This window comes from Nipponia nippon, unplaced genomic scaffold, assembly GCF_047370975.1.
Source record: "Nipponia nippon isolate SJK-2023a ecotype South Korea unplaced genomic scaffold, ASM4737097v1 scaffold_2, whole genome shotgun sequence".
Lineage (NCBI taxonomy): Eukaryota > Metazoa > Chordata > Aves > Pelecaniformes > Threskiornithidae > Nipponia > Nipponia nippon.
Window position 1 is genome coordinate 46,518,691 of NW_028262336.1, and position 16,916 is coordinate 46,535,606.

General features: G+C 39.1%; 1 protein-coding gene across 7 annotated transcripts in view; it reads left to right on the forward strand.

Annotated features, from left to right (window-relative positions):
- Window positions 1-16,916, forward strand: part of SH3KBP1 (SH3 domain containing kinase binding protein 1) — a 238,457-nt gene that overhangs the window by 158,200 nt on the left and 63,341 nt on the right. For all 7 annotated transcript variants that reach the window (XM_087758628.1, XM_087758626.1, XM_087758627.1 and 4 more), the window contains one exon: window positions 10,561-10,636. In XM_087758628.1, coding sequence (XP_087614754.1) covers window positions 10,561-10,636 — 76 coding nt within the window. The remainder of the gene's footprint in view (window positions 1-10,560; window positions 10,637-16,916) is intronic.

Genomic DNA, 16,916 nt, shown 5'->3' on the forward strand with positions numbered 1-16,916 from the left:
TGAGGTCAATTCTGGAAGCCTGGGGAAGAGTGTGAGAACAGGGTAAACATATGGAGAAATTGCTGCAGTGCGTCTTCACAGCCTCTAGTCTTTTTGAACTTTGTGTTTAATAACCCTAATGGATATTTTTTTCCTCATCAAATCGGATTGTCGCGTTTTCATTGCACGCAACATGTTAGCACCTGTAACTCCTGTGAAAAGGAGTTCCACTTAGCTGTATCACATGCTGTGGGAAGGAGTCACCTCCCTTTGTTTTGAATGTGGTACCTGCTAATTTAATCTGATAGCCCTTAATTCTTATTACTGGAAGAGATAATGAGTGAGTCCTCCCTAACTACCTTCTCAATGCCACTCCTTGTTTTTATACACTTGTGTTAAATCAACTATGTGTATCTTTTTTTCCAGGATAAGGAATCTGTTCCATAGATTTGATCATTCTTGGTGACTTTCTGTCTTTTCCAGTTCCTTTAGGGACTGAGGTGGGTTATGTGTGAGGGGGAAAGGAGGTGAGAACAGCACACAATGATCTAGGTGTTGGATGGATTTATACAGGATTTTGGTAGTGCTTTCCATTGCTCTTTATTCCTTTCCAAAGTATTGACAGCTATGTGTTTCAAAGCCCATAATTTCTGTCTAAAGATAGCGGTTTTCCTCCAAATCTGTAATTTTACTTCTCTCTGAACTGAATACCTGTCTTTCCTCTTTTCTGGATTATCAAGAGCCTTGATCTAGATCCCTGAGGGCCGCCACTGGTCATCATGATGAAATCCTGCCTTTTGTTTCCTGTCTTTTCATCGGTTACTTATCCAAGTTAATCTTTTTAAAAATGGATGAACAATAAACTCTTTTTAGTCTGCATCTCAGTTTTAGTTTTTAGTGTGCACTTAGGTCACAATTTCGAACTTCTTCAGGAGCCAGGACCAGCATGTTTTTATTTGTGTGTTTTAATGAAAATTGCTATGATTTGGCCATGCAAAGTAGAAAGGATCATACTGGACTTGCATAAAGACAGCATTGTATTGCTGTGACACCAGTACTTATTGATTAGATAGCTGGGTTTATAGATGTATTGATAGATCTATAGATGGATAGTTACATATAGATAGAGATACATACATACATATAGGTAGGTCCACACATATAGATAGATAAAGATAGATGTATAGATAGATTAGCTGGCTGCTGTCCTGGCAGGTAACATGCATGGTCTACACAACTAACATATTTAAAAATAGCAGCTATCATAGGATTATGTTGAATGAATTTAGATATCTGTGATGTTGCTAGTACTCAAGGTTTCTTCACAGTCTGTAGACTAAAAGGCATTGGGATATGACCTTTCTTATCCCAAAGGAGAAGTCCAGATGAATTACATGCTAAAAGGGCTGTTTACCTCCAGTGACAGAAGGGAAGCCTGCAGTGACTGGCCCATATGTACACATCTGGTTCATAGGGGACGTTTAAGTGAAATGAGCTCCATCTTGAATAACTACTTCAGAATGACAACATTGTCATTTTACATCTCCGTGACAAAACCAGCTGAATGCCATTGTACTGAGAAGTATAACCAGATCACATGTAAAATGTGATAGACTCATATGTAGTTATAACACAGCAGAAACGAGGGTCTGCACAAAACCCTAAATTTTAAGATTTCCTAGCTTTTGAATGGCTAAGTAAGAAATCATGCTTAATGATCATTAAAATAATAAGTAATTGTGAATAACATATTAAATAGATCAGATTTGATTAATACAAGGTAAAAAACAATAATACAAGGTAAGTTTAATTGCAGCATCTAGTGCTTTCTCCTAAAAAAATACACACCTGGAAAAACTACCGAAGAACTTACTACTCTGATCTTTGTTTCTTACTTTTCTCCCTTTTTCTTTTAAAGAACTTTTGCCAGAAAAAAGAGACATTTAATTGTTGTTATCAAATAAAATGTGAAGGAATAACAAACTCTGAGCCATCAAGGAATGTGGACATACATTGATTAAATCATCCTGGTCTTCCTTTCTCCCTCCCCTTTCTTCTGTATGTAATCCTTCACAGTGGTATGCCACAGGTAGTACAGGCTTGTTATTTTGTCTTTATTTTGCCTTGAACTTTCAGAACCACATAAATCACTCCTTTTCTGTCCTGGTAAGTGATTTTATAGCAAAATTGTGTTTTGTTCTAAAATTTCCCTTGTTTGGGGACCTCTGTGCTGTTTCCTTTGCTTTGGTTACTTTCCTACTTGCTTGTCTGCTTGGATTCCAGCGCCATGACAGTGTATGACAGATACAGCAGTTGTAAAATGCTCTGACATGCAGTACTCTATTGCTAGGGCACCAAGTGAACTGAGTGTGATGTAACGTAATCACAACCTGTTTACCACTCTCTGGAATGAGAATTAGAGTATTGTAGTAAGATTTAGACTGACACGCTATTTGTGTCCCCATTTTTTTTTTCTTTTGCATTCAAGAAGTAACTTTTGTAATTGGTAAAAAGGTATCAGTTTCTGTGTGAACACTAGAAAACATTTTTCTCCCAGATACATTTAGGTTTTCTGCATATGCATCCTAATTCCAAAAGCCTTTAACATTCAAGCAGGATATATTTGTTGCCTCCTTGAATGTTGCTTTCCTCTAAAGCAGTGCTGGCGTAGTAGCCAGTTCCCGGAGGCCTGATGTTCATGAACAGTTACAGGGCCTCCACCTCTTCATTGTTGACTTCAGACAACTTGGCTGCTTTGTCCAAACTTGTTAATTGTGGTAAGAGTCATGCTGATGGCTGAAATGATGTTCATTTTCAAGGAGGTCCAGTGGGATGAAGGCATTGCTCTTTTGCTTTGTAAGACTGGGATTTTATTTGGAGGGACAACTCTTATGTAGAGATTTGTTGATTTTGTCTAGACAGAGAGAATTAAGGTGCCAGTGGTTCATATGCCTTTCATAGCACCTAAATACATGGTTTTGCAACCTTTCTGTAGAAGGGTAAAACCTTTTACAGGTAGAATCTTTTTCAGAAGAAAAAAAGGATTTATTTCTTTACAGTGATATGCTGTAGTTCAGAAGGCCTGTGTTCATCCAAGTCCAAAAGTCATTTAGTATAGACGTCAGTTGGAAAAACTGCACTTAAGTCTGCTGGAATATGGACTAAATGTGAAAATGCGTTACTTTCAGATTGTCCAGTAGAAGGCAACATAGCTTGACTATGTGCAAAGAAACTATAATAGGAAATTTAAGAATACTTTAATTGCTTTGTTCTCTGCATTCCGTGAAATATTTGCCAAACATCCCACTAAAAAAGTTCTGTCGGTGTGTGCCACATCTGATCCTGCAGTCAGGGTGCCCATTCTTTATGGAAGCATTATCTGGCATGTAGAGCTGAGTACTTGAGTGTCATTCGTATTTAGTCTTTTGAATGTTGTAAAGGCCAGTACTACTGCAACCTTTCCTCGGGTTGCCCCGACCACGGTCAAAATGTGATATGCTGACTCCAGAAATTATTAAAGCACACCGTGAGGTGCTCACCATTCTTTCCTGATGAGCTTTAAGCTAGTATAAATGAGCGTTGCAACTGAGAGTTGCACCTTATCCCTATGACCATAAATTTTCCTGCCACAGTTCTACCCAAATGTTTGTGCAGCTGTTTAGTGAAGCAGATAACATTAAAACTCTTTTGTTCTTCCTTCCCCTCTGCAATACTTTTTAACATGGATCAATTCCCTCCTCTCCCCTTGCAGACACGCTAACATCGTGGCAAAGAGGAGGAGCGATGGCAGGAATCCACGGCCAAGAGTGGCTCCCCAGGGCCATGGCCACCTTTGGTGGGTGGGCTTGGGCAGCGACTGGGCTGTTCCCTCTCTCTTGCTCACAGCAAGTGAATTATGAGATACCTCTGAGACACCTCTCTGTCTGCTCATACTCAGAGTAAACTAGGAGCAGGAGAATAAAAAGGATTTTGCTTGCCTGTGCTTGCGACAGTCTGGTTGTAATTGAGGACTTGATGAACACTTGTTTCCTGTCCCATTCATTCACCTAACCTAGTTTTAAGGAAATTACCCTGCGTTGTGGCTGGAATGTCCTCACAGATGATGTCAGTAGAAATGCGTGCAGCTTGGGCGACTGGGGCTCTCTATATTAACTGGGCGTGCATTGGGCAGATGTACCTATCTAGTTAGTGTTAAAAAATATTAATAATTGTAGTTCAGGAGCATATGGATGGTATTTCTACCAAGGTACAGCTGGGTAGACAGTAGGTACAGAGGAAGAAGCTATTTTAGATGACTGAGGCAAGCAAATGTGGAGGTAGGTGCTTAATCACACTTTCCCTAAAGAATTTTTGTTTAGAGAGAACTCTTTTGTTTAGAGAACCTCTGTAAAGGTTTCTTAAAATTCCCATTAGCCTCTTTGAAGTGCCATTTGGTGACTCTTTAGAAAAACTGTTAACGCTGTCCTTTTGGGAAACCCCAGGATAGCAATACTTGATCATGCTGTCACAGAAAGTGCTTTATGTGGAGTTGAATGTTGGTATCACGGGAAACACTGAAATCCTGGAAATTTCTTTTATTTTGTCTCTGAGAGAGTAACGGCATTTTGACATCTGAAAGCCTTTGGGGTTTTTATAGTTGAGCTCTTTCAATTTCTTTTTTTTTTAATTTAAGGTAGTCCAGGTAGGATGGATAAAGGACTTGATGATGTTCCTTAAGCACTTGAAGCATATTAGAAAAGAATAAATTAATTTGGCTCCCCCCTCACAACACCAGCATTATACATAGTCAGTGAGAAGCTTGTTTGTGCTTCTGTTCATCCAGAGCTGGAAGAATCTAGTGATCATTTCTGCCTCTTTGTGAAAAAATGTTCTCTGTTACAAAATGGACTGTCAAAAATACAGTAAAGAATAAGGCTTTTATATTGTCACTAATAGTGGCCTTGGATTTGCACATAAACCTATAGATAAAAAAATTCTCTTGCGTATAAACAACATTCAAAAATTGTAGTTGAATGTTAAAAGGAAGTGTTGTGGTCAAAGAAACACGGCACGATTTTTTCCCCTGACCTAATCACTGAGGTTTTCTGAAATTCTAAAAGTTCTCAAGATACATACCTGTCTCTTCCTCCCCTGTATAATACATCAGTGCATATTGTTATATTTTCACTATTCAAACTGACAAACGATGTTAAGCTTAAAAGCGTTAGTGTTTCCAGCTCATACAGCCCATTTTTGTGAATTCTTTAATGTCTGATGTATTCTTTAAGAATATCTTCATGGAGTTACATTTTAAGTAGCAGTTCCAAAATATTTTATCTAGGGTAAAGACCTCAATACACTTTCCAGAATAAGTACTGATGCTGAGTAAATCTTTTTTTCCTTATTTCAGACTAAACAAGCTGTTGCTTAGAGAAGCCTATATTTGTTAAAGGAAATCAAAGGATAAGTATGTTCATTTAGTGTGAAGAAGTATAACAAAATCTTCGGTATGGACCTAGCTGATGCACAAGTGACAATTCAATTTGAATTTTCAGATTAAATGTTCCAGAGACGCAAGACCTGAATAACAAAAGTAAACAGACAAGTCAGTTTTCAACAATAACAGAAAACCCTGAAATACAATTTTAAAATATCCCGAAGGAGGAAACTTGATCACAGGTCTATTTTTCTTCCTCTGGTCAGGGTTGAATACTAGTAGGGAAGGGCTGTAGTGCCCTCAAGTGAGAAAAGCTCACTTGTATACTGCCCATTACGTGCTCTGTTTCTCTTGTGTTGTTCTCTGCTGTTACAGGGATTGCAGTTGAGCCAAAATACATAAATGAAAGGACATGAGACTGTTTAGATTGTACCGTGACCTCATTCACACGACTTTGTGTGCCACCTCAACCACTTTTGTAGTCACTGTTAATTCAGTATCAGAGGAAACTGGTCTGCAGTGATAGGGATCTGTAGTGTACCGAACTGCCATCAAGGCCTCTTCTGCTAACAGAACCTGTTATTTAATGCTAGACTGTCCTTCCGTTAGCTTCATAAAACCAAGCATTGAGACTGGAAGGTTGCGGCTAAATCTGTCTCATCCCTCTGAATATCTGTACACCAAATCATGGTCATTATTCATGCTTTTATCAGCTGTTTCTGCAGCAAGAGGGCACTTCGTGCGCTTTCATCTTTAGGATTCGCTTGTCAGGCGATTAGGGGGATTTATGTCTGACAGCTAAATAATCTAATTATACTCACCTTGCAGAAATAGTGGGATCAAGATTCTGCCTGTTTTGTTGGTATGTTCCATTGTGTGTTGGGAGTCAACCTAGGTTTGGAGTTAGGAAATATGAACTCTGTTTCCACCATGTGTTTCTTGTGTGATGGGACTAACCAAGTCAGAGTGATATCTGCAAAGTAATGTAAGTGGAACAAGACTGACTGCCACCATCTAGAAGTGAGATTTATGGTAATCAGCATACTGGAGGAGGATAGAGGGAAACTGAAATGGTACTCTTCAGGAATGTCTCTGAACCACCAGGCTAGAGATACAAAGGCAGAGGGGAATATGCTACCCTTTTTGCTGGTGCTGAAACCATTCTGCAGCCAAGAATTCAAGATATATAGGGCCAGAGAGAAAATGCAGAACTTCACTTGTCTTTGCAGCCTGGTGATTAGGACACTGCTGGGAGGGCGTCATTATGGGCCTTCTGGTTCATGCTGCATGTGATTTTTTTTTTTTTTTTATTGCAAACATTATTGACAAAATGATGGAGTTATGTAAATGGGAGAGGGCTGGGACATGTCAGGGGATGCTAGCAGGGTTGAGGTTGATCCTGCTCTTGGGTTTGGAGTGTCTGAGTTCCCCAAAAGTCCTTCAAGTTCTAAATCTTGTTTTGTGCCTGGTAAGATCTGCTTGCTTCTTGGGAATATTGAGCCTGATAGCTAGGAATGAATCAGGTAAAAGACTAAAAGTAATGTGAAAGCTGGAGTTGTATATCAGTATTTTGCAGCATAGATCAATGTGTCTAGAAGGGCTTGGAGGACATTTTTTTTCTGTATTGACCTTCTTCTTATGTAAAGGAGGAACACAGGAGGAGAAAGGATTATATTGAAATCTTCAGTTCAACCCAATTAGAGTATTCTTTGCTCCCACGTCTCCTTTTTTAGAAGTGAAGGAGATTTTGATATATTATGCTAGGCCTTCAACTGGAGAAGAGACCAAAATGCTAGTAACTAGTCCCTGAGAAGAAAAGTCTATGTCGTGGAGATGTGTGTTGGATCAGCAAGAATTTAAGCTAGGCTTGCTCGGTTCTCCTATCCACTAGTAAATTTGGTAGATATTTGACCTGTATGGGAGTATCAGTTACGTAGAACAGTTGGAGAGTCAGAAGGAAAGTTTCTGGCTCATACAGGAGGAGATGTGTCTGTCTCCCATTTCTCTTTTCTTGTCAGAAAAATTGTAACTGTGATAATATTACTTGATCTGGGACTCCCAGCACACAGATCTTAACTATAGTTGTGGTTTTATCCTGTTAAAGCAGAACCATCAAACTTAACAGATCATAGTGGATTCAGTGTCTCTCAGAGTGAGGAAAGTTTATCTTGCTTGTTTCCTAATGAACAAATGAGTACTATATTAAGGTTAATGGAGATGTTTTCAGAAAGTGATAACAAGATGTTTTCCATGCAAATGCATGGATCAGTATAGTCCAACTGTAAACATAAATAATAATTTTTAAAAAATCTCCTTTACTACCATTTTACAGGAAGAGTAAAACATCTTGGCAGCACAGGTCCACCTGAAACCAGATTTGCATGGTTTACCCCTTTTTTTTTTTTTTTTTTTACTGTCAGTGATGCTTGTGTCACACCTGTAAATCCTTGGGTGCAGCCCCCTTACAATTAAAGAATACCAGTTCCACTTGTCTTCTCTGTCCCACAACAAATTCAGGTGTCCCTCCTCACTAGAGTGAGTTCTGCACAACCCATGTTTAAATTATTTGAATGACGACTTTTCTATATCCTCCTAGTAGATATAAACATTCCTTCCTCTCCTCATCATGGAATTCTGGGACAACTTTGCTTGTTCTGCAATAAATGATCTTTGGATCTTGTAGCTCACTGTGATCTTCCAGCACATTCCATGTGCTACACCCAGTTTTGCGCTGCTCCTCGTTTATCAGTAGACCTGTCAGGAGTCCAGTTTCTTGTTTCTTTGCTCAGGCTATTTCTATATGTGCAAAAAGAGTCATGTTTTCAGCCTGACTTGCTCCCTGGGCTTTTTACCTTCTCTCCTGCACAAATTGCAGCTCATGCAAAGATTGCTTTCCGACCTGTCTCCTAGCTCCCAACAAAAGAACAGCCTTGTTTGGATGGTGTTCTCTTTTCTGTTCCCAAGGAGTCTGTTGGGTCCCCATGCTAATTAATCACCGGCACAGGCATTCTTTCTGAACGAGCAGATGAATGAATGTTTTCAAGTATTGCACTTGCACCTGCTTCTATAAATTAAGAAATTACACTGCAGCATGCCCTTCCCACTGGGATACAGTAGTTTCTTCCTCTTTGCCCATGATTCTTTCGCTGTGATTTTTAGCTTATTAAATTTAAGCTTGTGGGTTTATCTGGGTTTTGGTTTCATGGCATAAGATTAATGATTCATGTATGATAAAGCAATTACCAAATGCTTTCCTTTTAATTAATTGTTCTTGACTAACAATTTCATCTTTTAAAAAAGAAAAACTCCCCTAAATTAAAGTTTTGGTATATTCCTTTAGTAAGCATTCCTTTCCGAATTAAATAGCAGTGCAGTTTAGAGTATGTGCTCTCATCATTTTCCAAACCATTTTATGACGCAGAAATGTGAATAAGGATTTAACCATGAGTAAGCATGTACCGAGATGTGCAGCTATCTTGAACTGCACTGTTTGCCTCTGAACCAAAAGCTTTCTTCCCAGCCTTGCTTTCATCTTGAAGGCATTCTGTGCTTTTATCTGTGTGAATGCCCGGTAGCTTCAGATTCTTCAATATATCTCTTCCAGTAAAATTTTCACTGCTTTCCAGCTAGATCTCAGAGTCAGCTCTTCATCCTCATCCTTCTTGATTTTAAGCTACTTCAGCACTGCCAGGTCATGCTCCTTTCTTAGTTTTGCCCTCTCCTGATTTGCAGGAGTCCGTTATCTCCTGTTTTTCTGTTACCTCCCTAATCGCTGCTTCAGATAATGCTTCTCATCTCTCATTCCCACCTGAGCAAAGAAGTTGGGAGGTTCTGTAGAGTTTTATTGTTGATCTCTCTTCCCCAGAAGTTCACAAACTCTGGATTGTAAGCAGAGTTGCAAGCTCATCAGAAGGTCAGTTGTTTCTCCTACCACCTGCAAGTTAAGTTGTACCAGGACACTTTTGGGTATTGCAATTCATAGTTTGTCTTACTTGTCAACACAAATTTGATGACTGTCTTATGCACAACTGTCAAAACTATATCTCTTCCAGAGGTGCTGTTTTTGCCAGCCTAAAATCCTTCCGTGTGCATTTTACTCCTTTTCATAGATAAATTTTGACACAGTTAGTGTGCAAATGACTAATACGGAGCTCTTCATATTCTTTATAGACCTTGAAATTTTTCAACTACTTAAAGCGCTGTACTCCTGTTGCTTCTTACATTGACCAGTGTTTTCCCCAAGAGGTCCTCAGTGCCTTCAAGATTAAGTCTTAGCTCTCTTGTCTCTTAGCTTTTACTCAGAAGGTCACTGGAGTATAGAGGAGGTTTTGTGATGTTTATGAGTACCTTACCAGAAAAGGAAGTTGAACTACAGCTAGGGCTTTTAAGTACTTATATCTATGTAAACAAGTAATAGTTACACTTATGTCCTCAACTACACATTGCTGGGATTTTAAAGCTAGACAGCTTTCTTGATAGGGAGAAAAGCTGAGTAAGAGAGGGGATAGCATGCATATAGTAATTGGTGAAGAAACATAAAGATAAATATCACCAATTTTATTTTATTTTGGTGGGGGCAGATAGTGTTTGTTTTACTGTTCTTTCAGCTTACCTGTCTAAGGCTGATTATTGCTTATTATAGTACTCCTCTGTAAATTAGTTATTTGCTCAAAACAAACAAAAATGGGAACCATTTAAAGAGATGTTGTCAACTTAAAAATCACACTCCTTCTAGAATGACTGAAATGAATAATCTTTGTACGGACAGAAGTCAAGGCTTTTTTTTTCCCCCACTCTCCGTTCAATTTTACTTTTGGTACTGAATAGCACCTTTCCTTAAGTAATTTCGTCACATATTCAGTCCACCAGTGAAACTTCTGTGAGTCTTCCCTGAAGCTGTGTTAAGGGGTTAATGTTTAAAAATGTTAGTAAACATTTTTTTAAAGGAAAAATTTGAGGATCACATTTTTATGAATTCTTTGTCATTAAAAAAAAACAACCTAACAAAACCCCCACAGACAAACCTAAGTATAGTTTAATTTGCCTCTGTTTCTTTACTGTCCTTTTTCTACTCCTGGATTTTGTATTTCCATTACAATTTTTTATGTTGTCCAACTTTTAACTGAACCTGCAAATTTTAAAGGAGAATAATTATTTTTTTTCAGAGTGTTGGGAAGAAATTACCTCCAGCCACAGCAACTCAGGAGCCAACAAAAATAGAAGTGGACAGCAGAACAAAAAGTAGGTTTCATAGTTTTTTATTCTTTGCACTTTGTGGTATTAAGCCTCTTGAAAGCAAGCTTAACACTTTTCTCTGGTTTTGGCTAAAAGAGTGTCCTCTATATATGAACAGCGAGAAGCAGATAGATATATTTAGGATAAACTTTCAGTAGGCGGTGCATAGACAGAATGCTTTGTTTCACAGAATCCTCTGAATTGTTTTTGCTCTGATAATCCTACCTCAAGTTTTCTGCTACCAAAAATCAAGTTAAATTACATGATCAGCTTTCAGCCTTGAGGGTACTTCAGAATTAATCAGAGTTGAATAAGATCCAACTCCAGGCTGTAACTTGTAGGTGGGTCATAGAAAAATATCTCTGGTTGTGAGTGCTCTTGCTTTTTTCTTCTTTTTTCTTTCTTTATGTAGCAGAAGTAATCTGTGTGGGTGGTATAGTTTGTATGGGACATGAACAGTGTCTAAGAACTTCAATTCTCTTTTCGTCATTTCAATGCTTAGTAAACAAAAAGCAATAATTAAATCTTTTAGACAGGTCTCAGTGCTGTTCTAGGGAGGCATATGTAACTAGTTTACCCAATAACTTATGTATATATTCCCCATCTTTTCATTTTGTTTATATAAAGTTGCAACTAAATGTTACGGATTCTGATGGAAAAGAGTAAGAAGGAAGAGAACATAGCCATACTTAGAAAAGAAATTGAGTGTAATATAAAGTGTTGAGTTTTTAAGTCTTGTACAGTCCTTCTCCTTCCCTGATGTGTTTATCCTTTTAGATAGTTAGCAGGTAACATTTTGTCTCAGAACTGAAACCATACAGACATAGGAAGGCAAGCATCTGGAGCAGCAGAACAGCAGCTGTCTGAGGGAATTGTATGGTTATGACCTGGTTTACCACGTGTTTTCTGCTCAGAGCTGCAAAAGCAGCTTAAAACAGCTTTTAGTCGGTTATTGTCCATTAACTGCACCACACTAATTGACCTGCTGCATCCTCTTATCTTGTTCCCCTTGTGACGCCAGGCTGTTAATGCAAGAACTCAGTTGCCCTGAGGAAGAACTTGAAATACTGAAAAATATGTGAACTGGTAATGTAGAGCAGGGCTCCTGAACCAGTGTGTTTTGGAATTACCTTTTCCAACCTGCAGCTTGAGCAGGTTAAGCTGACCTGAGTTCAGGTGCCATCAGAAGGGGGGGTCCCATGGCCTTTCCCACCTGCAGCACTAACCCTTGTGTGGTAAGCCAGGCTGGGAGACAGCTGCCTCTTTCCACATCAGCTCATACTTCTGATGTGAGCTGAAGCTGCTCACTAAATCACATCCCAGGGTACCGGGGTTTCATACTTTACCACTTATAAACGAATGGGGAAACCTTCTGAACAATGGTTAGAGAACTGTACCTTGTACAGTGACACACTGAGCTCCTGTTGACACAGAGACACTTCTCCATCAACACGTTTGGCCTTTGGTTGGTTCTTCTTTCACCTCTTTGTTATTTCCCTTGGACATGCCTTTTTGGTCAGAAAATCCCTCTTCTTCTGTTGCCATGTATTTCCACTGTGGTTATGTGCAAACATCATTCAACATCCCTTTTGTCAGAACTGGTGAGAAGGGTGGGCTACTTATTTGTACAGTATCTTTACATGTTCTATGAATTTTACCTAAACTTTATTATTTAGGATATTTTATCTTTCCTGGAATCTTTAGGGCCTCAGCGGAGTTTTTGGCATCTCTGTACTTGCTTGGGAAAGAGAAGCACCTGTATAGGAAGGTCTGATATAATGTAATTATATATAATTGTCTTAGCCTCAAATGGCACCACAGGAGATGCTTTTCACTCAGTTGAAATTGTCCTTCATTTAAACTGAAAAACCTTTCAGTAAAATGAAACGTACTTCAGTCTGGTTTGGTCTCTGATACAGGCAAAGGAGTAATGGTTTCATAATACAGTTAATGTCTGATAGTCAGATGTGAGGAGTATGATCAGAGTCTGGCATAGGACTATGATCTATCTAGTATTTGTCGTTTCTCCAAAATTTAATTTTTGCTTTCTCCTAAAAACCTACCACAAACAAGCTTGAAAAAGCACTGAATCCAGGCAAGTTTTCCATCTCAGAAAACTGGTGAATGTCCTAATTGCAGTGTTCAACATAAAAGTATCATTCCACCTTGGACCTCAGCTACTTTTCACTTTTGCCTGAGATGGTAGTGTCCCAGTCTTCCTTGGAGTCTTTAATTGCTGAACAAAACAGATACTGTGCCATTCTCAAAGAAGTAGCAAGAAAGAGAAGATCCATAGATTCAGCTCAGTATGGAAAGGGGGCTTTTGGATATGTGATTTAGATTCCCTTGGGATTGCTGCTGGAGATGTATGCTGCAAGCAAGAGAGAGACTATGTTGGTAGAGGAATAATACAATTTTTCAACTTCCACCCGTTCCTTTCCATGACTGATGCTGTTATTCCTTAATCTCAACAGGATAAAAAATGCAGTTGCACTTTGAAAGAGCCTGCTGAGAGAGGAAACAGGGAGCAGTAGCATGTTCCCTCTCCGCCCAAAGGGGTTCAGCATAGAGTGATGGTTGCTGACTCTTCCCACATCTTGATTTGAGTCTGCTTTTTTCCTATAGCTTTTCTGATGTGATAGGGCAGCGATTTGCACACAGAAAGCACAAATCCTTACCTAGCTTGAGTAGTCCCTTGGAAAACATTACTAACCTTTCAGGAATGAAAGAATGCACCTTTGAAGAGAAGAGGGGAGAGATGTGTGGTTTAGGTTTGTGGGTGCCCAGACTTACAGGGGAATTATTCTGCTGTTGAATTTCCATCTCTCTTATGTAGCTGGGATGGCACATGCGTGCATGTGTGCTTATAATTCTATCTCTGGGGTGAGATATTTTTTTTTTTCTATGTAGTAGCTTGCTTTTAGTTTAAGTGGCTTGCGGTGAGAAGGCTATATTGTAGAAAATATGTATACATTTTTAAGTAGCTCTGTTGGATTCTAAAATCCAGCAAAGCAAAAACATCCACAGTGACTGAGAGTGCTATTGCAGATTACTGAGATTGCAAAAATGGAGTATAAATAAGCAAACAAAACAACAAAGGCACTAAGTCACAGAATGCAGTGACCATGGCTCTTAATTTGATTGCTCCACTCACTGACTGTTTACAATTTGTGTTAACCTATTGCATAATAGGAATAACAAAGTCCTAGCAAGCAACTAATCTTTTTGCATGATGGTAGAAGGCATAAGGAGTAGCTGAATCTGGATTAATGGGGCCTTAATTAGTTATGTTGCTTTTTTTTGTTGTTTGATGAGGTGGTGTTTTGACATTTTGTATCTTGTGAAGTTCTGTGAAAATATTTATTAGTGCAATCCATTTATGAGTCTTGAGTCTAGCAATTAATGGTAAAACTAAATTCTGCTGAATGTAGTGTGCAAATTTTTTTCATGTGGTTTGTGTTTTTGGTAACAATGATGTAATTTTTCACTAGATTTTGTACATTTTATTCCATTTCAGAAACATTTTATGAGTGATAGTTAAAGAGAGGAAGCTTAAGCTCAGGGAGTACTACTTTAATGCTGCTTGTTTTCTTACTTAATATTGCTGTTTGTGTCCATATTTATTGGTATGTGATTTAGACTTCATCAAGGAGGAAATATTTAAGCCTCAAAAATCAACTATACAGGTTTGTTATTTGTTCTGCTAAAAAAAAAAAAAAAAATCAGTTTCTGAAAAGTTAGAAGGGTGAATCCAGCCCAGTGGTTAGGTTACCTGAGATGGAGGAAATCTTGCCGTGGGGCGGAACAGTTCTTGCCTAACCACAAGGAAGCAGCAGCAGAGGTAAGAGGAGGAAATTGTGTCATCCTGGCCTAAGAGGAAAAGCAAATTCCAGGCTCACTGTCCCCTGTGAAATTTAAGCTTGAAGGTATGTTTGTCTGTGGACTGCTATCTTGAATGTCACAGCTCATCCTAAGAGTCTGGCAGGAGAACAAATAGAAGAAGCATGCTTTTAAAGTGAACAGGATGCACTGATACAGTTAATGGAGTTTGCTTAGTTCTGGTTTGAACAGTATAATATTTAACCAGTCTCTCAAAATACAAACAAATGAATCTACCTGCTACAGTACTGCAGGACCCAAAGTTGTATAGAAGGGCTATACATTAAATTCAGTGCTTTACATTGCAATTGTAAATACATATTGAGCCACTGAATTCTGTGGGTGAAATACAGTGCTTGCAACTGCCTAGGTAATGAAGCAGCTATATTCTGTAGGAATGCTATCTCTTGCTATTGTTCTCCCTCTTTGAGGCAATGATTTTGGGGGGGGGCTTGAGACTGTATTAAATAGGCCACATTTTGAGCCTGGGACAGACTGTGGGACATAAGGTGCTGAACAGAGATGCATGTTAACTACCCCCATAAAACATCCAGGTCTTTTCAGAGGATAAACCCTTTGTAATGTTGAGGATGGTCCTGGGACTTTTTCCTCAATGAAGTGTGGGCAGTGACAGACCACTTGTGATATGTATGTAGTTCTTTGCTGTTGCTTGTTCTTCCAACTTCTGAGCTACAACGATGATGCTGGGAAGGGGAATTGTCTGTCACCCTGGGCCCTTGGGGTCTGTCAGAGAAGCTAGCAACGGCTTTGTTCTTCCTTCCGAAGGACAGGACTAGGAGGGATGTGGGTAGAGAAGATGCTTATTGTTGTGTCATCATCGTACCTAGTCTAGTTGGAACATTACTGTTCCAACACCACAGGATGTAGCCAAGGGTACGTATTTTCAAATGGGATTATACCTAGCCCAAGCCCTCTCGGTTCAGAATATGTCAGGCCAGAAGCTGAACATCCTGCATTAGATCCAGCCTGTTTGAGCTGTAAGATATGCTGTAAGGTTTATCTGCTCACTCAGCTCCCTGAGTAATGCCCATTGCCTATGGCAGGCTGTTCTCCGATGCCCAGGAGGAGCTGTGAGTTTGCAGGGAGAAACTCTGTGGTCTGACAGAGTAAGTTATTGTTGAATTAATAAATGAAGACTGAAAAGCTCATGAATATCGGATTTTCTCCTCCCTTACTGTTTCTAAGATGTCTACAGTTAGGGGTTTATTAGCAGGTATATTTTTTTAAATGTCTTCAGGTCAGAGGAAAAAAGAAGCTTCTGGGAGAACCATCTGTGATGTATAAACCCAGCCTTGGATGTCAAATACAAAAATGAGATTTGTCATCTACAGTTGAGGGATGCTTAATATTGGTATCTTAGTTTGAAGGTTTAATTTGGCTTAAAGGCTATTTACCAGGCTTGTAATAGGGTATATTATTTTGACCTGTAGTTTTTTGGTGTTTTTTGTTTTTTTTTTCACTTGGAAAACCCACAAATTCAGCAAGTTCCAGTTGGTCTCTACAGTGCTGTGTCTGAAATTAGTATTTCCTTTTATCTTTTCTTCCTTCCTATCTAAACATAACCATTGAAATTAAGTGCTTCTACATCCTCTTGTGGTATTATGCTCTGCTGAGTAAGGACAATTTTAGTACCGAAGTGACATAATCTATTATATCCTTCTCTGCTTTTATTAATCTGACTTTAAAGGTTCATATTATTTTGAGTCCGGTTGGCTTTGCTTTTACTTACTTAAATCATGTTGGTCTACCATTCCCTTAGGAGAAGTTTGAAAGTTGACTTTGTCCAGTCACTTACAATTTTCCAAACCCATCCCCATTGTTGAGACCTAGCTGTGTTGCAGTGTGATCCACAGGGCCCTTGTTAGGCAGAGGAATGTATTGATTTAGTGTATGTCGGTGCAAATCGTGCTCAAGGAGTCCAGGCTTCTACTGCACATAAACCATTAACTTTTTCCACAACTGTGCCTTCACCCTATGTTCTTGTGCCAGCCTTCAGGGCACGGGGCAGCCGTGAGCCTCCCCCAGCTCCCTCTTGTGCCTCTCACAAGATTTCCTCCTGGCTCTTCATGAACTGCATCAGCATTTGGCTGAGCTTAAGATCTGTTTTTTGTCATTTTTCTCTAGTTTAATTCCTTGTTTCTCTGCTACCTGGATATTAAAAAAAAAAAAAAAAAAAAGGTAAAAGCTTGGTGGGGAGGGCAGACAGGTCATGGGAGAACAGAGTTCTTGACATCAAAACTAGAAGGCAAAGATGCATAGCCATTTGCTCTGTGTGAAAGACTGTGAGTTCTTTGGTTAAAGTCTTGCTGCTTTTGACAGCCACTAACTGTGAGATCCACATTGACACACTTTTAGAGGAAAAGCTTAAAAAAAAAAAAAAAAAAAA